Source organism: Prionailurus viverrinus, chromosome B3, assembly GCF_022837055.1.
Source record: "Prionailurus viverrinus isolate Anna chromosome B3, UM_Priviv_1.0, whole genome shotgun sequence".
Lineage (NCBI taxonomy): Eukaryota > Metazoa > Chordata > Mammalia > Carnivora > Felidae > Prionailurus > Prionailurus viverrinus.
The window spans coordinates 139,884,593-139,909,740 of NC_062566.1; the positions used below are offsets into that span (position 1 = coordinate 139,884,593).

Consider the following 25,148-nt stretch of genomic DNA (forward strand, 5'->3'; position numbering starts at 1 on the left):
AAGACTGGGCGATCCTTCTCTTGTGCCATTAGCTGGTTCTTCCGCGTCTGACGGTGCTACTCAACATTCTCATCATCCAGGAGAGCAGTCACTTCAGTAAAATGAATTGTCACTCTAGTAGAAAAAGCTTTCGTGACCGACTCAGGTTTCAATAAACCACTGTGACCATCAATAACAACAAATTGTTAGCAGGCGCCCATTCATTTGAGGCACTGAGCTGGGGCCAGCAGTAGAGACCCAGAGGAGCAGTGGGGTGTGGTGGTTACCACTTAATCCTTGAAACCTCGGTCTCCTTGTCCGTAAAGTGTAGATGATAACAGCGCCAACCAAAGAGGGTTGTCAAGAGGCTGGATGTGTGGTGGCTGAGAACACGCACTCTGGAACAGGCTGAGTCCAAACTCCGTGTCTACCACGTGTCCATAACCTCGGACAAGGTACTTATCTCCCCGTGCCTCCATTTCTCCATCTTTAAAATGGGGATAATCAGGGGCACCTGGGAGGCTCAGTCGGTTAAGCCTCCGACTTCCGCTCAGGTCATGATCTTGCAGTCCATGAGTTCAAGCCCTGTGTTGGCCTCTGTGCTGACAGCTCAGAGCCTGGAGCCTGCTTTGGATTCTGTGTCTCCCTCTCTCTCTGCCCCTCCCCCGCTCGCACTGTGTCTCTCTCTCACTCTCTCAAAAATAAACATTAAAAAAAATTTTTTTAATGAGAAAAAAAAGCAAAATGTTGGCTCACATAACGAAATAATGAAGTTTGGTGGTTGTTTGTCTTGACTGTACTGGGGACCCCGTCCTGACACTCTGGCAGACAGATGTACGGGGAGGAGCAGAGTGGACAATCCACGTCCCACAGGACGCAGGAGAAAATGTAATCCTGAGCACCACCTCGTGGATCCAGACTATTTGGAATCGATGCTTAACAAGCGGAGTTTCCAGATCAATAAGGTTTACTCTTTGAAAGTGAAACTCTGCTCTATTGTGATCCTTTACCTGGGAAGCTTTTTTAAATCTTTTCTTCACTTTCCCTGCTGTTTCCATCACGTTTACCGGCGCGGTAGGCTTACCGCAGTCCAGCCCGCGGCTGCGCGTTCTCTAACCCGTCTTGGGGCGTCTGGGGTCTTCCGGCTGCCCAGACTGCGCTCAGCCGCGGGGGCGCTGCTGTCGTTGTCCTCCCGTTTTATATTTTCAGTTTCATCCCGCATTGTAGGACTGTCGCCTGTCGCTTCCCGTTACTGCTGGTGGGCCGAATTCTAGAAGCTCCTTCCAGCCAATGGCTCTATTCCGAATGGGTTCTATACTGAGAAACCTGGCAACCTTGTTAGCATTGTACTCAAAACGCAATGAAACAGGTCCCCGAGGGGATAGGCTTACCTATGAATAAAATACACCAGGTTTGTAACACAGGAAATACCACACATGCCCGGACAAAAGGCGATCTCCCACTTTCTCGAAAAGATCCAAAAGCTCTTCATCAACTTCTGTGGGTGTAGGAAAGCTTGCCTATTGCTACTATTTATTTTGTTAGTGAGCTACTAAAGCACACATGTCAAATCGCATAGAGGACCTACTAATTTGATGACAACGCTTTTCCCCACATTCTGACTTCATCACCGTTTTATTCCGACTCTTCGTGTGTTTCTTCCACACCAGGGTCGCCCTCATCGCAAAAATAGCTTCCTGATCTCAAAAATGCTACCTGCCGCTTTCCATACCACCTTTGGGCTGGCCTGACTCGTTTAGGATGATACGGCACTTTTTAAATGGTTCTTTCAAGCCACAAACAGTCACTCACATAACGCAAGGCAAATCTGCTCTCATTCGTCCGATCGGCACCGCGTGATCGGTCGTTAAGATGCCACGCTTTCTGTGCTCTCTCAGGGACAGCCACGAGGCTCATTTGTCCTGACATCTAACGCGACTGTGCAGTCAGACCCCCAGGGATATTTGCTGAACGCGGACCAACCATCGCCTCCGTGTTCCTTCAGGTGCCCTCTATCAGCCGCCCAAACCGGCCCTGACTGAGGCCGGCTCGGGCGCCGTGCTTTCCCGAACGGAGCTCTGCCGTTCAGAGGAAAGTGATGAGCAGAAAGACGTTATAAGGATCTGAATGGAAGGGGGTCGCCTCTCGGCCGAGGGAGGCTCTTGGAGGACAAGCCTTGCCTTATTTTGAGCAGAGCCACCAGAGTGACCTCTGGAGCGGCACAGCGCCCCCTGCAGGGACCTGAGGTGAGGAAGGCCTGAGCACCCGTGTCACCTGCCAGCCTGGACCTAGATGGCTTTACTTCTCCCTGACCGCCCTGTGTTGAGGAGACGAGACTGCCAGAAAAATACCTCCCAAGAGGTGACTGAGGGTTTTCAGAACTAAAACAAAGCATACGTGGACGACAGGCTTTAGAAGAAGATCTTAGATTAGCTTGCAAATTATTCTACGTACCTCGTATTAGCTCATAAATATTCATGTCCATAAGTTCACATATTAGTGCAAGAGAACCAGATTTTCTGTCGCTGAAGAAGAAATCAGGTTTTTAAAAATGTTTTTCTTGTCTTAATCAGAAACTATCATCAAATATTTAATTCATTTGTGCACATTTCTGGTAAACATAAAGCCCTCCCGCCTCAAAGCCTGGGGCATAGTGACTGAAACAGAAGTTGCGATTTTCAGTCAATTATTTCAGTCAATTAATTTAAAATTAATTTAAAATAACAGTAAAAATAAAATAAAATATAATAAAATAACAGTAAAATCCCACTTTAAGCAAAAATTCCAAATGCTTCCCCCCTTTTTAATGAGATGTGTCTTAAAAATATAGAACTAACTACTGGCAGAAAGGAGAAAGGAGGTCGAGAGTCGGCTAAGCAAAACAGAGGAGAAAGAATTTAATTCATGCTCCGTGACTGCAAACTTAGTTCTAACTTACCTAGATTCTTCCATGTACCTGGGATAAATTATGACGGGGAGACAAAAATCCACAAACCAGTCAGGGGAAAAGGGAGGAAGACGGGTCACCCCAAGCCCAGGTGGGGTCCAGGCCTTGCACGGGGTGGGGACCGAGGCCTCTGGCCGGGCTGCCAGCTTCTCTGGAGCTCACACTGCCCTGTTTGAAGGCCCCTGAGCCCTCGGCAGAGGAGCACGTGTCACTCCAGACCCTACTAGTCAGGTTGCCTCCAGAGGGGCTGCCTGGAGGGGGGCGCACACACAGGCCCGGAGAGTGCCCAGGACGCGGCGTGCAGTGGGCGGTGTTGTGACCAGTGCGCACTGCGGGCTCCAGGCCAGGAGGCCACGCGGCTATGACAAGACATTCCACTTTGAGTTTCAAACTGCTCTCTTCCCTGATGAAAACCCACTGCGCTTCGTCAGAGACCGTAGTGTCCCGGCTGGTTTTAAAGCGGCCTGGAGCGCCGCGGAGAGCTTCACGGAGCGTGCACCTTCTCAGGGCGCACAGAAAGGCAAGTTCCAGAACCCTGGGTCCGAGTTCCCGGCTCAGAGTCCAGAAGGGCAGTGCGGAACTGCCGGCACCCGCAGGTGAGGTGTGCCCTGCCTTCCTGATGGGTAGGTGAGCCTCACGTAAGGAGACTAATCTATAATTAGAACACAAGTGACAAGTCCCCCAAATTACAGCAACCATAGTAAGGTGCGGGGGGGGGGTCATGCTACCTGACACGGTGCAGACATGACAGCCGGCAGGGACAATCCCTGACACATGACAATCCCTGATGTAGGACCACAGTGCTTTCCCATTTGCCCATAACTCACACTCGAGGCCTCGGATGCACAGGCCACTGCCCACAAGGAAGCCTCACTGAGCTACGGGAGAGGAATCGTTTGAATTCTGTCCACTTTTATGATAGGGAATCACCTAAACGAAGGTATTTCCACATTAGGAATCAGACACACATTTGTCCACATAAATACGTGACTTAAGATAAAATGAGAATCATTACTCCCTGAGCTACGAAGCAAATATTTCAAATGTCTCCCACAGTTTTCTTCCTTAAAAAGAGATTTGATCATTGTCATCAAATGCAGATCATTGTAAAGCCCCAGGAATACTTACAAAACCACTTCGTGCAACGTGAGGATGTTCGGGTGTGGGTTCAGGCGCCTCAGTGCTTGTATCTCCCGTAGACTGTTCACTTGCTCGATACTATTGCGTGGGTAAAAATAAATAACTAATTCATAATTCAAGTCAGCCTCAGATTGGGGTTATTCAATCATTATTTATTACCCATGATCACAACTGAGAACCTCACACATATTTCAAGCAAGTTCATCGACTCATTATTTCTCCCGCCAGCAGGTGACGTTCAACATGTCTCGTTCTGCATCATCTGATAAAAAACAAGGTTCTTATGGCTTTGGACATTTATGCAAATTTTCCCATCGAAGCTCCTGAAAGAATACCTTAGTGGTTTCTTTTATAATTAGTAAACATGGAAACAAACATTAGAATTTCCTATTAATCAGTTTATGGGAACTAACCAATTGAGCAACAGAAATACCCCCTGAAAATACCCATCTCAAATTTCCACGAACACACTAATCTTCGTTATCTTTCATGAAAGCCGTATATTTTCTCACTTTCGTATATTTTCTCACTTTCGTTGCTGGCGGCTGGCGTTCCCTCGGCAGGTGTGACTTACCTACCGCCAGCTCTTCTTTACGAAGACGGGTCTGCCAGACGCCGTTTACATCCCAAACCTCGCCAATGTGAGTGGGACGGAAGCAGATGGGGATGGGCTGGCTGTCACCACACTCCAGAGACCGCTTCCAAGAGATAACCCCCCCGGACGGGCCCACGGTCACGGTCGTGGTCGTGGTCACGTCCAATCAAATGACTAGATCCACCAGAGACTTCCATGGCCTCGGCTCTGAAAGGAACTAACTGTGGGAATAGTCTTCTTCCTTTGAACTGCCAAAACTCTGTTCTGCCAACTTTTAATATACAGTGTAAAGCTCAGCATTTTGTCTGGTTCTTCAAAGAGCAGTTATACCCAATAGTGTATTATTACTGTCTTAAATCAGTGTGAATATGTTAAGTCTCGTGCCAGCCAACAAATGGGAGCCTGGTATATGAGAAAAGCCTGAATAGTCTGAGTGTAAGGATATTTCTGACTACAAGTTTTAGACTCGTTTTCATTTACTTTCCCCTGTTGCTTCCCTCACACCCAGGACGACATGTGCAAAATGTTAGCAACTTGTGCATCACAGTCAACAACCAACCAGAAAAGACAGAGCCCACCGTGCTGGCACAAGGTCCTACAGAGGGGGCCCCTGTTGAACCAGGTACTAACCTTTTAGCTCTGGAGAGAGGAGAGGTCTGGGGAGTGCCGGCCAAGGGCCAGGTGTAGGGTGAAGGTGGGAAGGGTCAGCACTCAAGAGGCTCAGGATAGCCGGTTACTACCCAGAGTAGGAGTCTTTCGCTGTTCCAGGCCATGTTCGGCCTGGCGTGTGCAGAGACCAGATCATGACGCTCTCCACTCTGTCAGCTTAGTGCCTACCCCACCACCTGCTCCTCGCCAGCATCACGGCCTCCCCTAGATGCCTTTAGAACAATGCTTCCCAAATATGTCCCATAGAACATTCTTCCTCTAGAAAATGCTTTATCAAGAAACTTCACGCTCAGAAAGTTTGAGATAGGCCCACTCCAGCTCCTTTTGGAAAGCCATAAACTACTGTTGATTTTACTGTTGAAAAGTTTTCAAAGATCCTACAAATTGGGGCGCCTGGGAGGCTCAGTCGGTTTGTGTTCGACTTCGGCTCAGGTCACGATCTCGCGGTTTGTAAGGTCGAGCCCCGCGTCGGGCTCTGCGCTGACAGCTCGGAGCCTGGCGCCTGCTTCGATTTCTGTGTCTCCCTCTCTCTCTGCCCCTCCCCCACTCATGCTTGCTCTCTCTCTCTCTCTCTCTCTCTCTCAAAAATAAATATACGTTAAAAAATCCCATAGAAGTTTACCTTTATTGAAACCAACATTTCCCAAACTTTTTTGCCCTAGGATCACTTCTTACAAACTATCTAGTCACCAACCCTTAGAACGAGGGTTCCAGAGAACACACCGCTCCAGACCATCCTTTGAGTGGCATGATAGGAATACCTTTTTTCCTTCGGACAGGGGAGGTGAACAAAGATACCAATCAGGCAATAGGAAGAAAGAAAGATCAAGTGAAACACTCTTGTGGGGGCACATGGGCAACCGATGGAAGAGCCTCGTTTAATCCCTCTCCCTGGGGTCTGCACTGGAGGAGACCACTGAGCCCCTCTTCGAGGTCCCGCACCTTGTGGGGGGGTCTCCTGACTCAGGGCTAGGTTGCTGGAGACCCCACCTCCACCCGATGCCTGTGCCTGTCATGCCTCTACCCCTGGCATGACGTAGGTCAGTGGCTCTCATGGGGGAGGGACCTTGCCCCCCAGGGGATGTTTGACAATGTCTGGGACGCCGTTAGCTGTCACAGGTTCTGTAACATACTGTTCCATTTGGCATTCAGTGGCAGCAGCCGGGGTTGATGCTCAGTATCCCACGGGGCCCAGGACAGGCCCCACAATAAGTAATAACCTGGGCCCGAATGTCAGCAGTACCAAGGCTGGGAAACCCAGTGGAGCCGGCAACAGCTCTGATTTCCGAACACCCTATAGGAAAAAAATAAGTTTTCCGAACTGGAGGGTCAAACAGCCTGGGCATTGAGACGAACAAGTATCCACTCTGCTCAGCTTTAATATGAAAACCTGTTCTCATACCCTGAAACACATGATTGCTTATTGCAGACATAATTCTTTCGTGTCTCCACAGACATTTCTCTCAGAAATAATGAACTAATACATTTAAAAAGACATTTTCATCTAAGTATCACTAGCTTTGTTCAAATAACAATATTTTATTAAATTTTATTGGGGGGAGGGGGGGAAAAGAGAGGGAGGGAGGGAGGGAGGGAGGGAGAGAGAGAGAGAGAGAGAGAGAGAGAGAATATCTCAAGCAGGCTCCACACTCAGAGCAGAGCGCAACACAGGGCTTGATCCCACGATCCTGGGACCATGGCCTGAGCTGAAATCAAGAGTCAGACGCTCAACTGACTGAGCCACCCAGGTGCCCCAACAATATTTCGTTTTACTAAAATACAAATAAACCCTGTTCTTTTAAAAATCATGAAAAATATCTAACAATTGGAATTAACCACTTTTCTGCGCCTTGAAGTTGCTTCGAATTTTGTGGTCAGGTGACATTCAGGGTTTTGTTCGTTTTCACTGTCCTGCTGGAGACCGAAGCGATCGAGGACCTGGACACAGAGGAGTGCAGGCAGCCTCTGCTCCAAAAGGAAGAGACAAGATCCCCCATACGTGCGTTTTTCCACAACTGGAAAAATGATATTACCGGGTCCAAGTCTTTAAAGAATAAAAAATATTAATTTTCCAATGTCAACACTTCATTTTATTGGAAGGGTTTTACAGAAAAGTTTATCTAACCAATCCAGTCTGCAGGAAGAAAGTCCCTAAGCTGAAGGGGAAGAAGTGGGTATATTAATATTAGACAAACTAGACTTCAAAACAAAGATTATTACTTCTTTAATTTTTTTTAGCGTTTATTTTTGAGACAGAGAGAGACAGAGCATGAATGGGGGAGGGGCAGAGAGAGAGGGAGACACGGAATCGGAAGCAGGCTCCAGGCTCTGAGCCGTCAGCCCAGAGCCCGACACGGGGCTCGAACTCACGGACCGCGAGATCATGACCTGGGCTGAAGTCGGACGCTTCACCGAATGAGTCACCCAGGTGCCCCTAAAAAAAGATGATTACTATCTATAATGCTTTCATAGTGATGGGACAATACATCAAAAAGGCATGACAGTTACAAACGTGTGTGTGCTAAGTAAGAAAGCTTCAAGGGGCACCTGGGTGGCGCAGTCGGTTAAGCGTCCGACTTCAGCTCAGGTCACGATCTTGCGGTCCGTGAGTTCGAGCCCCGCGTCGGGCTCCGGGCTGATGGCTCGGAGCCTGGAGCCTGCTTCCGATTCTGTGTCTCCTTCTCTCTCTGCCCCTCCCCCCTTCATGCTCTGTCTCTCTCTGTCTCAAAAATAAATAAACGTTAAAAAAAATTAAAAAAAAAAAAAAAAAAAAAAAAGAAAGCTTCAATACACAAGTGAAAACTGACAGAAGAAAGAAGAAAGGGTTGGAAGTTTCAATACTCTCTACACAACTGAGACACAACTGAGACACAACTGAATGACACAACAGTCATTCAGAAAACCAGTAAAGAGATCCAAGATCCTAACAGCACTGTTAACCACCTTGACCTAACGAGCTTTTACATAACACCTATTACTTAACACCTAGAGCTAGAATATGCTCTCCACTCAGATGAATATCTGGACCCAAAGATAAATCTCGATAAATTTCCAAATACAAAGACTTCCAGAACATGTTGTTCTCTGACTACAATGGGCGTAAACTAGAAATCAATGATAGTAAGTTAGCTAGAAAAATCCCAAACACCTGCAAATTAAGCAACACACTTGTAAATAAACCACGGGTAAAGAAGAAATCACAAGGGAAGTTAGAAAACATTTAAGCCAAACAACAAGAAAGCACAACATATCAAAATGTATAGGATGCAGGAAAACAGGGCTTAGAAGTGTATTTATGGCTTTAAATGCTTATGTTGGAAAGGAAGAAATAGTTACAAACCAATTATCCAAGTTTTCACCTTTAGACAGCAGAATAAGAACACTAAATTAAACCAAAGTAGAAGAAAAGCAATAATGGAAGAACAGAAATCAATGGCACAGAAAACAAACAAACAACAGAGGAAATTAACAACGATTCTTTGAAAAGATTCATAAAACTGATAAACCCCTGGCAAGACCAATGGAGGAAAAAATGACATAAAACACCAACACTGCCAACCGATATCAGGAGTGAAAGAGACGATATAACTACAGTTAGATGTTAAAAAGCCGAAAGGGGGTAACACGAACAACTGTATGCCAAGAAATATGACAACTTAAATAGACAAAGTCCTTGAGAAACACAATTACCAAATGTGACACAAACCTGAAAACCAAAATAGCCGCATGTTTCCCAAAGAAATGGAATTTGTTACCAAGGGCCTCCTCACGGCTGACGGAAGTGCTCTTAGATGGGATCGTGGCGGCAGCTGGACACCTGCATAAATTTCCTAAACTGCTCCTACCATGGGTGGATTTGATGACATGTAAATTACATCTCAATGGAGCTTTAAAAAAACCTACGAAGGGGCACCTGGGTGGCTCAGTCGGTTAGGCGGCCGACTTGGGCTCAGATCATGATCTCGCGGTCCGTGAGTTCTAGCCCCGCGTCGGGCTCTGTGCTGACAGCTCAGAGCCTGAAGCCTGCTTCATATTCTGTGTCTCCCTCTCTCTGACCCTCCCCTGTTCATGTTCTGTCTCTCCCTGTCTCGAAAATAAACGTTAAAAAAAAAAAAATTTAAAAAAAAATAAAATAAATAAAAAAAACCTACGAGGACCCTGTATCATTTGGCATGGTTCTGATTCTTCAACATCCCACGGTGCAGACGTACCATGACGCCCCACCTGCCCCACTCCTTCGTTCCGTTTCCAGCTCGTCGCCACTACAAGTGACGCTGTGACCAATGTTATGCGGCCGGAGGGGGGGGGGGTGGAGGGGGGCCCCCCCACGAAGAAACCTTCTAGGCCCAGAGATTTCACAGGTGAATGATTTCAAATGTTTAGGAAAGAAATACTCTGACACGTTTCAAGAAAGAAGGTACACGAATGGCCGATAAGCACACGAGTCAGCATTCTTCGCCACCGGCTGTCAGGAAAGAGCAAACTAACCACAGGAAGAGGCCACGGCGTTCACCAGGACGGCTTCAACTTAACACGGACGCCACCGCACGCTGGTGGGGGTACAGAGCACCTGGAACTCTCCTTCCCTGCTGGTGGGGATGCAAACAGGTGTAATCGCTTCGAGAAAAGGCTTGGCAGTTTCTTTTAAACATACACCCACCCTCTGATCCAGAGATGCTGTTCTAGGCGATTGCCTAAGGAAGAACGAAGACACACATCCCAGGCAGGCTTGTGCATGAGTTCTCACGGCAGCTTTACCGCCAGCAGCCCCAAACCAAAACGACAGCAAAGCCCGTCACCGGGAGAATGGACACGCAAAGGGTGCTGAGGTCACAGTGCGTGCGGCTCAGCCGTAAAAAGGTATCGACTGTGGGTGCAACAGTGCAGATGAACCTCCGAGAGTCCACGCTGACCCGACAGAGCTGGTCTCGGGACCACATTCCAAGATTCCATTTAAGACGAATTTCTAAAGAGGACAAAGGAAAAAACCCGCAATAGTGGCAGCCTGGGATGGGGGTGGAGAACTGTCACAAAGGAGCTTCCTAGGTGACAGAAGTGTTCCATCTCTTAATTACACGAGAACATCTGTTTTCCAGAATATTAGACAGTAAAGAAATGTGCGTTGTAACGGATGCAAATTTTGCCTTTCAAGAAAAAGCCCCATATGCTAACAAGCAAGTGGGGAAGGACCGGGTAAACGTGCACACGAATCAAAATCACAGGCCTGTTGATTCCGGCTGCGGGGTACCTGGGGCTCATCACACTGTTCCGTTTACTTTGTTAAGATTTTCTATGATTATATTATTAACTAAAAGCTCTTAAAGTGACTCATGGATTGCTTGCCTTTGCCTTTATTTATAACCTCACAAAGCAGACTTTATTTTGGTAAAAGTAATTTGAAGACCAGGCAGTGATGGGACTTGAGAAAAACCACGTACCAAGTCAAGACCGGACGGCCGCACGGCATTAAGAGCACTGGAGAGAACGCAGGCCTTGGCCCCGCACAGACCCGGGTCCCACGCTGGGCCCTACTGCTGGCCAGCTGGGTGACACCGGGCAGGTGAGAGAACTCGGCTCTCCAGCCGCGCTTCCCTCGTCTGAAAGAAGGCAACAACAGCATCTTTCTCGCAGGGCTGCCGCGAGGATTAAATGCCGCACGTCCGCAGCTCACCCAGGGCTGGGCATGGCGCCAGACACGTGGTGACTGGCCGCTGTCCTCTTCATCAGGATTGCCGTTAGCACCCCACTTCGGTTTTCAGAAGGTTTCAAGCCCCGCTCACCCGCACTGTCGTATGGCAGGTTGGTCGATGGCTGGATCGCGGCACCAGCACTGTGCGGGGTGCCCACCTGCCTCAGGTCAACCCTCGCGAGGCTCCCGTGAGGTCGAGCCCGGGGAGGCATCTACTTGGTACAAAGCAACTGAGGCACCGAGGGAGTGAGGAACCATCCCAGGTCACAGAACTAACCGTGGGAGAGCTGTTCTACCTTCAGAGCCTGGGCCCTGACCCTGTGCTGACCACGAGTAGCACGTATGTGTCAGTCTTACTCCTTCAGGATACAAAGCAAGAGCCTACACAGCTCAAGATGGAATTTCTTTTTAAAAGAGACTCATTCCATTTCTTTACAGTGTTTCTATGCGCAGAATACAGAGTACAATCGTAGCAAAAAGAAAAAGAAAGTGGGGGTGGGGGTGGGGGGTGGGGGGTGGGGGAGGGCTCTAATGAACTGTTGTGCTTGTGAGTGCAGGTGGGGACCACTGGGAAGACAGACCAAAACAGGGATCGGGAGGCCTGGGCCGCACCGCAGGCCTCTGGCCAGTAACTCGCTATCCCCGAACCGAGGCTTTGAGTGACTCTGGAGGAAAACCGTCCTCATGAGCCGAAAGGACCCTTCCTGCCACGGCACTAAAGAACCGGCTTGTGTGACCCTACCTGCACTTCACACTAGCCACTATTACTGCAAACGCTGTCCGTTTCTATTTCAGTAAGAGGGAAAGGAAGTAAAACTTGGAAGAGGTGGGAGTCAGCAGCTCCAAATACCAGCCTCACTCTGCCCGTGTGACTCAGCCTGATTTTCCTGTTACCGCTTCTCGTTTCTCATGCCACCCACACGACTGTGCGAGGTGACTTTGAGGATTTACTTAGACAGTGATACATGAGCAGAAATGGATTTTAAAGAACCTAAAATTCTTCTTCAACTGAATAAGATTAAGCTGTTTAATAATGGTGATAGATATTCCAGAACTCCAAAAGCTAGAAATATGATTTTCATGGTTAAAAAACAGAAGAACAACATTAAACTTGTGGACCAAGTATCAGCGACCCTGGAACATCCAACAAATTATTAGCAATCTCCTTCCTAGAAACGACCCCAAAAGCAGCTGTCTTTCTTCTAGAAACTATAGAGTCATTTCTTCCTATAAGTCAGAAATAAGAATGGAGGGAGCTTAGGAACAATATGAGTCATTCCAGGTCACTTATGGTTATTTTTGTTTGATTTTTTGCTTCATTTTTTAAGTGTTTTATTTTACTTTTGAGAGGGAAACAGAGTGTGAGCGAGGGAGGGGCAGAGAGAGAGGGAGACACAGAACCCAAAGCAGGTTCCAGGCTCTGAGCTGTCAGCATAGATCCTGATGTGGGGCTCGAACCCACGAACTGTGAGATCACGACCTGAGCCAAAGTTGGAAGCTCAACCCACCGAGCCACCCAGGTGCCCCATAATCATTTTATTAAGTTTATTTATTTGTTTTGAGAGAGAGAGAAAGAGAGAATGCACGTGCAAGTGGGGGAAGGGCAGAGAGGGAGAGAATCCCAAGCAGGCTTTGTGTTCAGCGAGGAGCCCAATGTAGGACTCAGTCCCATGAAGCGTGAGATCATGACCTGAGCCAATATCAAGTCGGATGCTTAACTGACAGAGCCACCTGGGCATCCTCAAATCATTTTAGACTAACAAGGGTTATCAAGATAGTACAGCTCTCTATTGTAACCCAGCTTCTTTTCATGTTAACACCTTACACAACATTTATCAAAACTAAAAAATTAACATTGGTACAGTTCTATTAATTAGACACTTTATTTGGATTTCCCCAGTTTCCCCGGGAATGTCTTTTTCTCTCCCAGGGTGAAGGATACCTCATTGCAATTAAGATGTCATGTTCCCTTACTCACCCTCTAGTCTGTGACGGTTCGTGTCTTTGTTTTTCATTACCTTCACAGTTTTAAGGAGTAGCAAGCAGGTATTCTGCAGAATGCCCCTTAATTTGGGCTGGGCTGATGTATTCTCATAAGTAAGCGGAGATTATGGATCTTCAGGAAAGAACACGATGGAGGTGATATGTGTGCTTTTTCAATCCCATTGTATCAGAAAGTACATGACACCTATCTGGCTTATTACTGATGGTGTTAATCATTTAGTTAAGGTGGTATCTTCCGGGTTTCTCATTGTAAAGTTACTAACTTTCCCTTCCTATTTTCTGTACTTTAGGAACAAGTGCAGCCCACACTCAAAGGCAAGGAAAGTAAGCCCCACCTCCTGAAGGAAGGGATATCAAATAATGTATGGACATATGCTAGAACCACCACGTTAATTAATAGTTAGGGGGAACCACTGGAGGCTCTGCAGAAACCCTGTTCTCTTCCAAGCTTCACCTACTAATTTCAGGGTTCCTCAGTTTATCTTGCCTGTAGAAATTACCACTGTTATTCTAATGAGGATTTTCTATTTCCCTCATTCCTTCTATATTTATTAACTGGAATCCTTCTGTAAAGAATTGTCCCCTCATCCCAATTTATTTATTCACTCATTTATCGGTATGGACTCATGCTTACCCGATGAGACAGATGAGAGGGTGGAGAGAGAAAAAGAGAGATGTGTGTACATATGGATCATACACGCACATACTAGGTCTGTCTGCTGAGTCTAGGGGGACTGACTTCCCAGTAGGAATGAGCCTACTTGGCCTGGTGCCAAGATCTCGTTTTCTAAATACCTTTCTCAGGGGGCGCCTGGGTGGCACAGTCGGTTGAGCGTCCGACTTCAGCCAGGTCACGATCTCGCGGTCCGTGAGTTCGAGCCCCGCGTCGGGCTCTGGGCTGATGGCTCGGAGCCTGGAGCCTGTTTCCGATTCTGTGTCTCCCTCTCTCTCTGCCCCTCCCCCATTCATGCTCTGTCTCTCTCTGTCCCAAAAATAAATAAACGTTGAAAAAAAAAATTTTTTTTTAAAAAATAAATACCTTTCTCCAATGAAAGGAACCAGGGCTCCTTGGAGAAATGGATGATTCTAGGGGAGGAAAAATACAAGATGAGCCTTCAGGATCTGAAGAAATGAAAGTGTTAAAAAAGGAAAAAAGATAAAAAGGATGGGGCATGTCAAAAGAACATAGGCGCCAACCTGAAGGAGCTCCCCAGAGCCGCAGCTGGAAGAATCTAAGCAGGAACAATTATTAGATAAATAATGACAGTATTGGATTATAATCTTCTATAGGTTTGAACCTATGTATCAAGAGCAAATCAGAACTCACGTGAATAAACCCAGAGTCCACTTCCTCTTAGGTTTGAATTACACAGGCTGGCAGATACCTATCAAAACTAGCCTGAGACTCTATCACGGATTCCGTACCTCAAACAGCGACAAAATACCACTAGCCGGAGTAAATGTACTTCCTTTTAAATAAAGCCAATATGTGAAATTGTTATTTATACAACAGAAACTAAAGCCTGTTCCCCAGGTCATGACCTCATGGTTTGTGAGATTGAGCCCCGTCAGGGTCTGTGCTGACAGCGCGGAGCCTGCTTGGGATTCGCTGTCTCCCTCTCTCTCTGCCCCTTCCCCACTCATGCTTCCCCACCCTCCCTTTCAAAATAAATAAATATTTAAAAAAATAATACACTAAAGCCTGTTCGTAATCCCCTATACGTACACAAACTTTACAGAAAGTAACTCCGGGGTGCCTGGTTGGCTCGGTCAGTGGAGCATAGGACTCTTGATCTTGGGTTTGTGAGTTCAAGCCCCACATTAAGTGTAAAGATTACTAAACAAACAAACAAGTAAAACAAAACAAAATTTAAAAAGTAACACTGACTCAGTGGCATTGTATTAAAAACCTTTACTTTTATGAGTTTTTAAAAGAATATATGTTCCAATAAACCACTTTTACTTTCTTAATTTTTTTAAATGTTTTATTTACTTTTGAGAGAGCGCAAGTGGGGGAGGGGCAGAGAGAGAGGGAGACAGAGGATCCAAAGCGGGCTCCGTGCTGACAGCAGCGAGCCCGACGTGGAGCTCGAACTCACCAACCGTGAGATCGTGACCTGAGCCAAAGTCGGGCGCTCAACCGACTGAGCCACCCAGGTGCCCCATCAACCACTTTTAAAGTTAAGACAAAGAGCATTAATTGTTTCTGAAATCCAACAAATGACCGCACATACAGTAAGGAAGGCTACCATCTATCGAACATTTGCCGCGTGCCCCCGCTTTGCTCCCAACTTTCCCTTCATTCCCTCATTTAGTCGTCAAGCACCTCACGACAAGGAGGCCAAGGTTCAGTGGACGAGGCACTCGGTGTGCCAGGGACCTGGTAGGTGGTGGATCCAGACTGCGCTTCACCGCCAGGAAACCACGTCCCTGTTCTTTGATGCAACCTTTCTACGATGCGTTACAGAGATCTCTCGACTCTCGTGAAGGCACACCCGTGACTGGCTGTGATTCCTCCTGACGGCCAGCACGTCACCCCGACGCAGCAACGGTCGCAGGAAGGCCTCAGGTCAGCAGGCTGTCTGTCTGGTCCACGTTTCATATCTACCTCCTCACAAGACAGGGGCGAGCGAGCCCTGTTGCAAGTACACATCCACCCCGAGCCTGACAGCGGAACCCGATGGGGACTCCAGGCCTCTCCTAAGGTGCACGTGTCACGTCCCGCTGCTCAAAGTCCTTTCTCTGCTACTCTGTGTTTGTGGCATCTCTGAAAGCTGGCTGTTTAAGGAAGTCTGCTCTTTACATGTGGGATAATCAGTACGCTGCACATCAAATTCCCATCACGAGTCGTTCACAGGTAAAGACGGAGGAGGGAAAAGATCAAGAGACCCAGAGGATGCAGAACACACAGAGGAAGGGCTGGAGACCCAGTGACTTCAGAGTCTCAACAGCAGCAGGTAAATGACCGCATGCTTCGGGCAGGGGAGAAGGAGGAGTTTGGCTTCGTAAGATCTGGATTCAAATATGCCTCTGCCCACCTAGTGACCTAGAGTGACAGCTGTCAAGCTACTTCCGATCTCTAAGCACCTCTCCTCGTGTGCTCGCAAACCAGGGACGGTCCCACACGCCCCGTGCGGATGTCGTGAAGATTACAATACTGTTCTCAGACCTTCTGACATGGCGAACTGCCCTGTACTCCTTTCTGATCTGAGAAGTAATTTTTTATGCCAAGAGTTCGAAATCAAGGTTGATACCCTGAAACACTTCAGAAGGCTCTGTGTCAATGTGGGGGAAGGACTCTTTTTTTACATCTTGCTTTTATTTATTTATTTAAAAAAAATTTTAATGTTTTTATATTTATTTTTAGGGCAGAGAGAGAGCATGAGCAGGGGAGGGGCAGACACAGAATCCGAAACAGGCTCCAGGCTCGGAGCCGTCAGCACAGAGCCTGACACGGGGCTCGAACTCACGGACTGTGAGATCATGACCTGAGCCGAAGTCGGACGTGCAACCGACTGAGCCACCCAGGCGCCCCTTTTCAACTTGCTTTTAATATTTAGAGACTTCGATTCCTTTGATATATTAAAAAAAAAAAAAAAAAAAGACTGAGCTTCGAACCTCTTCACTGAAAGTTCCACAGCTGCAGTGAGGCGGCATCGGCTTCACTGTCCCAACAGAGCTTCCTAATCACACCTGGCGTCTGACCCGTTAGAAGCTGCAAACTTGAGGGATTCGAGAGACCGCTCTGAGGGCAAAGCCACAGCAGTCCCCCAAGTGATGAACCCAGAACAAGCCAGCTCCCCTCTCCATGAGCAGCAATGGATCAGTGTCAGGGAACAGAGTTCCCCAACCTGATCTGGAAATTGTTTCTCAATAGGTTAACGAACTCAGGACTAATGAAACCACAAGTGCCTCTACGATGTCGTGACAGGTTTCATTTATAAAAGTCCAACATACGACTTTCAGGAACACAGAGGCTGTTGAAAGTGAGGCACGCTTTTACAATTTAAATGTTCTGTGACCCCTGGTCACTGGTGTTACAGCAAGGCCGGACACGAATAAAACCTAGTGTCATAAACCTCAAGTTAGCCCGTAATCCTCTGCCCAAAGAAAGCTGATCGTCTCTTACCTGTCACTGCGTGAGTACCAGCCCCCCACTGCGGAATCCAGAGCTGTATTTAGTCTTAAACAGGTCTCTGACCGCCTACCTTTCAAAGCGCTGTTTCATTTGCTTACACGCGTAGTAGCTTCCGTCTCTCAGGCTTTGCAGCTTTGTAACTTCGGAAAACGTTCCCTCTCCTATTTTGCCAATTGCTTTATAGTCTACAAATAAAAAGAATCACACAAAGAAAACGTATTTATGCATGTATTGTGTACTCAACTTCCAGACAGCGGTCTTTTTTTTTTTTTTTAACCCACACGATAACCCAACAACGACAGGCTGAGCACGGTTCTTTCATGGTGTCCAGCGTTCAGTGCTCCCCTCGGTTCCAGGGAAGCCGGCAGGGGCGGGGACTGGAGATGACGACCAAGAGGTGCAAACGTCCAGTTATGAGATAAATAGGTGCCAGGGACGGAACATGTGACACGATCACTGACTACAGCCAACACTGCCGTCTGCCACACAGGAGAGTCGTTAAGAGATTAGGTCCGGAGAGTCCTGGTCACAAGGAGAAAGCTGTTTCCCTTTCTCTTTTTATCGTATCTAATACGAGAAGATGGATGTTAGCTGAACTCATCATGGTAATCATTTCACAACATCCGTAAATCAAACCACTGTGCTGTGCGCCTTAAGCTGTGTGCCAATTCTTTCTCAATAAAACGGGGGACAAGAATAAACAGGATTTTCTCATGCTGAGAAACAAAAAAGAAGCTAGGCTACGTGTGGGCCCTGAGTACCGCTGCCCCTGTACTCTGGAGCCCGTGGCGAGATGCCGGGCCACCCTGCAAGAACTGGACAGACAGACAGCCGGAGCAGCGGAGGCGGGCTCTCTAGCAGGTGCACCTGGGCACGGGTGCGGGCGGGCTCTGGGCAGCCTCCGGGCAGCCTCCGAGCATCCTCCTGAAAATCAGCCTCCCAGCCCACAGGAGGCCCAGCTGATCTGCGGCACGGCCCGATTTCCTGAAATCTGACAGCAGCTTCCCGGCCCGGCTGCCCCCTGCCACCCACCATCACCTCGGCACAGCCTCTGTTTCACTATGTAAAATCCCACAGTATCTGAAAGACCCAGAACAGTTTCTGTTTTCCTGGCTGAACTCTGACAGACGCAGAAATAAGGATCTTGAGATGAGGTGCTGCTGGGAACAAAAATCTAAAAACGAAATGCAGTCCGGCGGCAGGCAGCAGGCTGGGGCGCTGGAGAGCCTGGCGCCAGAGCAGGGTCCCCCGGGCCCGCAGGCCTCTGGAAGGTGGAAGGGGCAGGGCTGTGGGCTGTGTTGGATACCACTGACTGCCTGAGCACATTCCTTCCAGACAACAATGAGCTCAGGAGAGAAACGCTACTTTTCAAGAAGCAATGGAAGGAATGAGAAAAACCCAGAAAGGCAAAGTCTAACTGGGATGAAAAGCTTCTGCAGCCCAAATAATAGGAGAATAACATTGTACAGTCATGTTGAGACTGCCCGGTCACACAAATGGTTCTTCCTTGTGCTGACATCTCAGCCGGGCCCTGGTTTCAGAGAGCCTCGAGGGAGGTCCCGGAGACGGAGGCAGAGATGCAGAAAGTGGGGCCAAGAAGAAATAGGGCAAGCTTTGGAACTACGTCTCGAAAACAACCTTCAGTGTGGAGCTGACCGGAAGCAAACAGATCAGAAACCTATTCAACAGACCTGGGCCAAAAGAAGCCTGTCTGTCCCCTCTGGGTCCCAAACCTACCTAAGCACAGAGCAGGCTTTTAACACAGCACAACTCCAAAGAAGGCCATCCTCAATGCCTCTCTTCGTAATGCCTGTGTGAATTCTGGTTTGTTCAAAACCAACAACAAAAGACACTCTTTTTTTTAGAAGTGGTGTTTTTCAGAAATTATGCGTTTACAAAGGAAAAAAGTCCTTACTTGTTAACAAGAAATACTGTAGTGTTGCTAGGTGAAATGGTAAGAGGCCTGGGATTACTTTAAAATGCTCCTGGACGGGGCGCCTGGGTGGCGCAGTCGGTTAAGCGTCCGACTTCAGCCAGGTCACGATCTCGCGGTCCGTGAGTTCGAGCCCCGCGTCGGGCTCTGGGCTGATGGCTCAGAGCCTGGAGCCTGTTTCCGATTCTGTGTCTCCCTCTCTCTCTCTGCCCCTCCCCTGTTCATGCTCTGTCTCTCTCTGTCCCAAAAATAAAGGTTGAAAAAAAAATTTAAAAAAAAATGCTCCTGGAAAAAAAAGTGGGGGGTGCTGGGGTGGCTCAGGGCTCAGTCGGTTAAGCGTCCCACTTGTGATCTCGGGGTCATGAGTTCAAGCCCCACATTGGGCTCACGATGGGCACGGAATCTACTTTAAAAAAAAAAAAAAAGAAACATGGGGGGCGCCTGGGTGGCTCAGCCGGTTAAGCATTCAACTTTGGCTCAGGTCATGATCTCACGGTTCACGCGTTTGAGCCCCCCATTGGGCTCTGTGCTGTTGGCTTCGGATCCTCTGTCTCCCTCTCTCTGCCCTTCCCCGGCTCATGCGCGCACTCTCTCCCCTCTGAAAAATAAACGTTAAAAAATTTTTTAAAAGGAAAATGCTCCTACACATTCCCATTTGCCACTGCTGCAAATGTACACTGGGACGGTCATTCAGAGTGCAATTTGACAACATGTATTAAATCCATATGACATTCATACCCTTTGACACAGCAACTGCTACTATAGAACCTACCCTGGAAGAAATACTTGTTCAAGTATGTATGTATCCGAGGATGTTAGTTCAACATTATTTCACAGGGAAAAACTGATGCCCCCCAATGTAGAACTAGATAACTTACGTGTAGTTTATCCATACAACGGAATATATTTAAAAGAATGACACAGATGATTTCCTTAAAGACAATACACTTAATGGCTCGCTCTCTCTCTCAGGGGAAAGGTTACAAGTGTCTCACTAAGTTAGATATTTTCCATAATGAGAGCACCATTTTATTAAAAAGCAATAATAAAAACTAAAAGCTCCAGAAAAAAAAAAAAAGTGGTGGGGGTAACAACAGCAAAATATTATCACTGTTGAAACTAGGTGACAGATACACATGAGGGTTCACTATATTATTTCCTCTACTCCTGGCATGCTTGAAATTTTCCATAATAAAAAGTGAGAATAAAAAAACAAAGGGGCGCCCAGGTGGTTGAGTGTCCGACTCCTGATTTCGGCTCAGGTCATGATCCCAGGGTCGTGAGATCGAGCCCCAAGTGGGGCTCTGCACCGAGCGTGAAGTCTGCTTGAGATTCTGTTTCTCCCCTGTGCCCCTCTCCCCCACTCATGGGCTCTCTCGAAATAAACAAGTGAGATAAAATTAAAAAATAAAAAAGTGAAAACAGGAGTGCCTGGCTGGCTCAGTCAGTGGAGCAAGCGACTCTTGATCTCTGGGCTGTGGGTTCGAGCACCGCATTGAATGTAGAGATTATTTAAAAAAAAATAAAATCTAAAAAAAAAAAAAAAAGTATGAAAGAGGCAGTGGTGGTCGCTGCAGCGGTGCCACAAAGAGAGTCGGGAGGGGGAAGAAAGGAAAAAGAAGACCTCCCCCATGTGGCCTGGCAGGTTCATGCCCCTGACTAGCCAGGACAGAAATGATCCCCGGAAACCTCAGCAGATAAAGATGATGGAAAAGCCCCCAGGAAAGACTCCCAACGGGGAACACCCACACAGGACTTCGCATGAACAGGAAACACAACTTTCTTATATAAAGCCCCTGAGATCTGGGGGTTTTTATTTATCCATGACAGCACCTAGTAAGTATTGCCCTAACATACTTGATATATAAATATCACAATTTATAAAACAAAGAGAACAATAGACTCTTGAGAGTTTGTATTTGTGAAATTTCACCTTAAAAAATCATCTCTTTGGAGCATCTGGCCGGCCTAGTCAGTAGAGCCTGCAACTCCTGATCTCGGGGTAGTGAGTTCAAGCCCCACGTTGGGTGTAGAGACTACTTTTTTAAAAAATCACCTTTTAAATAAATATTCAATGACTTTAGTTACAAAAATTCAACCTACACCAAATTTTCAGAACAAGTTCGTATCTGTCTGAGATTTTACCTACTCACAAGTTACGAAGTTAGCCTGTGACTGTCACGAGTGCTGGCAAAAGACACAGCTTTTGGGATCAGAGACAAAGGACCTTATGACTCATGGTGCAACGAGGCAGGGGAGCATCAGCATATTTATGTTGGTTTCCCTGCCCCGAAGTCTCATGGCGGTGACCTGATGGGCCCAGAGGACACCTGCACAGCAATGGGCTGCTTTACAGGAGAGGAACCAGGCCAATGGCCAAGCACTTTTTTCTTTTTTAATTTATTTATTTTGAGAGAGGGAGGGAGGGAGAGAGAGAAAGAGAGAGAGAGAACAAGCAGGGAAGGGACAGAGAGAAGGAGAGAAAGAGGGAGGGAGAGAATCCCAAGCAGCCCCCATGCTGGCAGCACAGAGCCCGATGCAGGGCTCGAACTCACAAACTGTGAGACCATGACCTGAGTGAAATCAAGAGTCGGACACTCAACCGACTGAGCCCCCCAGGCGCCCCTGGCCCAGCACTTTTTGAACAAGCAGACACAGGATGGATAAGTCTTGCAAGAACTTTTGGGAAGCTCAGGGAGCTGGCAAACTGTTTTGCCTCACAGTTCATTAGAGTGTTGTTATAAACAACTGGTTTTACTGATACGCAGTATCTGGTGTGGTATTATTCCTACGTATAATTATTCATATATATGCAATATTGATTTTAATGCTACTTTTCAATCTTACTCCAAATATTAATTTCAGTGTACGTTTTCAAGTATCTTAGCTTCAGGTCATGCAAAATGAGAAAATCCTATTTGTAATTACATAGTTGCAGAAATTGGAAAAAAATGCCTTTCCCCAAGAACAGCACCTAACCATGTTATTCCCATTCAAACTACCACATACTGCACGGTAGTTGACAGCCACGGGAAGAAATAAGAACCTAGAACTCCTGTGCGCATGTTAGACGGTCAACAACTCCTGAAGGGAACGACCGAAGAGACAGCTGCGAAAGCTTCTCACAAAGATTTCTTTTCCAAAGATGATTTCTAGGGAAGGAGATACAAAGCACGAAGAGTACAAAGTGAGTTGAATGGTGGACCCCGAAAGACACGCCCTCATCCCAACCCCTGCCATCCCCGACTGTTAGCTCAGTAACAGGAAAGTCTCTGCAGGTGTAATTAAGTTAAGGGTCTTGACGTGGGAACATCCTGGATATCCACATGGACCCTGAATCCAATGGCAAGTGTACTTGTAAGAGACACACAGAGAGAGCGGAATGGTGGTGGCCAGGCGCGGGAGGGAGGCAGAAACGGGGAATTGTGACTCAATGGGTACAGAGTCAGAGTCATGCAAGATAAAAAGGTTCTGGAGATTGTTGTGTAACAATGGGTGCACAGTTTGCAGCACCATAAACATAAAAGGGTGTTAAGAAAGTAGAGCTCATGTCGTTGTTTTCACCACAATAAAAAAAAGAGAGAGAGAGAGAGACACACACACACACATAGACACAAAAGGGGAGGCCATGCGAAGACGGAGCCAGAGCTCTGGAAGCTGCTGGAAGCTGCCAGAAGGGGCCAGGGAGGACCCGCCCCTGCAGCCTCCCGAGGATGCACGGTCCTGCCGACACCTTGATTTCAGACTTCCGGCTCCAGAACTGGGAGAGAAGACATTCCTGCTGGATTGACGCCACCCAACTGGCAGTAATTTGTTGCGGCAGCCCCAGAGTACACAGGTGAGGTGACACTGATATTTTTTCAATCTAAGGAAAACGTTTTTTTTCCATTAAAGGAAAGACGTTTTCTAAGCATAACAATGTAAGCGGTCACTCTGAAGAGACGCATATGTTTGACTACATAAAAACGTAAAACCTGAGGAAATGCTCTTTTTAATGGTTAAATGAATTACGAAAAAGCCACACACAGGAATGTTATACAGCAGACAACAGGAGTGAGGTAGCTCTGTAGCTTGTGACGGGGAAGAACCTTTGGAGATGGAGTGTCAACGAAAAGACAGATTATGGAACAACACGTCAACTGTGTTAACGTTTGCAAAAAAAACCAAAATGAAAGAAAGGGAAGTATTCGCACGGTGCCAGCAGAATGGCTCCCCAACAGTGTCCGTGGCCCTGGGACCCGTGAACGTCGGTCTGCGTGGCAGGAGGGAGCTCAGGTTGCGGGAGGAGGGGCGCCGGGCGGGGGAGGGGGCTCATCCGCTGAGCGTCTGGCTCTCGGTTTCGGCCCAGGTCACGATCTCACGGTTCTCGGGATCGATCCCACATTGGGCTCTGTGCTGACAGAGTGGCGCCTACTTGGGATTCTCTCTCTCCCTCTCTCTGCCCCTCTCTCACCTGTGTGTGCACGCTCTCTCTCTCAAAATAAATAAACTTTAACAAAAATTTTAAAGATTGCAGAAGGAATTGTTAAGGTTGCCAGTGAGCCGACCTTAAGGAAAGGTTCCTAAACTTCTCAGGTGGGCCCAATGTAGTCACAAGCGCGGTGAGCTGGAGGAGGCACGGGGACAGAGTCAGAGACTAGAAGGTGTGACAGTGCTGACTTTGAAGAAGTGGAAGAGGCGACGAGTTGAGGAACACAGGTGGTCTCTAGAAGCTAGAAAAGGCCAGGAAACGGGTGCTCCTTCAGAGCCTCCAGAAGCTTGATTTTAGTTCAGTGAGACTCACTTCAGACTTCCGGCCTCCAGACCCTCATAAATTTGTGTTGTTTTAAGCCACTGAGTTTGTGATAGTTTGTTACAGCAGCAATGAAAAACTAAAACACGCAGACATATTGATGCTCATCTATACATAGAAGGAACTAGAAGGAACATAAGAAAGTGCCAAGTGGTGACCTCACAGGGGAGGAAGTCTAGACGGCTGGAGGATAGGAGGAGAAAGGAGACTCACCTTTCACTGTAGAACCACCTACGCTTTTTACATTATACTTTATTTGTATTCTGCTTGTAAAAATAATTCAAGGGATAATGCTGTATTTTCCTCATGGTTCCTTTAAGGACGATAGATTAAAAATAAACAGATAGATAGATAGATAGATAGATAAATAGATAGATAAATTAAAAACCAAGCATTTATTTAATACACTCTTAAAGCAAATGGCAATCTACGAAATAAAATTTACAAGGAAATTCAACATAACAGAACATAAGATGCCATTCCACACCCATCAGAATGGCTAGAATCAAAAAGCAAGATAATGACGAGCGTTGGTCAGGATGTGGAGAAGGCAGAGCTCTGGTACGCTGCTGGTGGAAACGTCAAAGGGTGCGGCCGCCGTGGAGGACAGTTCAGCACTGTGGAAAACAGGCTGGCAATTCTTCAAGGTGTTACACAGTTACCCCACGACCCAGCAATTCTCACACTCAAGAGAAATGGACAATTCGGTCCAAATAATAACCTGTACGCAAATGTCCACGGAAGCCTTGTTCGTGATAGCCAAAGATGCAAGCCACTCGTATGTCTGTCGGCTAAAGAACGGATACACAAAATATGATCTATGCACACAGCGGAATATGATCCAGCCACAGAAAGGCACGACATCCTGCCACAAGCTACATCATGGACGAACCTAGAAAACGATATGATAAGAGAAGCCAGACACAAAAGGCCGTTTACATGAAGTGGCCAGAATACACAAATCCACAGACACAGGGTACAGATTTGGGTGGGGGATGAAAACGTTTTAACAGATTATTATGTTGGGTGTTGCACAACTCAGTAAAAAACAAAAAACCTAAAATCACCGAACTGTATGCTTTATTATTTTTTTTATTTTTTTTTCAACGTTTATTTATTTTTGGGACAGAGAGAGACAGAGCATGAATGGGGGAGGGGCAGAGAGAGAGGGAGACACAGAATCAGAAACAGGCTCCGGGCTCTGACCCATCAGCCCAGAGCCTGACGCGGGGCTCGAACTCACGGACCGCGAGATCGTGACC

The 25,148-nt window shown here is 47.2% G+C and overlaps 1 protein-coding gene across 7 annotated transcripts in view; it reads right to left on the reverse strand.

Moving 5' to 3' along the window:
- Positions 1-25,148, reverse strand: part of MOK (MOK protein kinase) — a 60,697-nt gene that overhangs the window by 19,729 nt on the left and 15,820 nt on the right. The window contains exons 2-4 of one of the 7 annotated variants that reach the window (XM_047864180.1): positions 17,232-17,346; positions 4,055-4,144; positions 2,434-2,504 (exon numbers count right to left, since the gene is read on the reverse strand). In XM_047864180.1, coding sequence (XP_047720136.1) covers positions 2,434-2,504; positions 4,055-4,144; positions 17,232-17,346 — 276 coding nt within the window. Of the gene's footprint in view, positions 1-989; positions 1,163-2,433; positions 2,505-4,054; positions 4,170-17,231; positions 17,347-25,148 lie in introns of those variants that run through there. The other 6 variants (XM_047864181.1, XM_047864182.1, XM_047864183.1 and 3 more) reach the window with 6 other exon arrangements.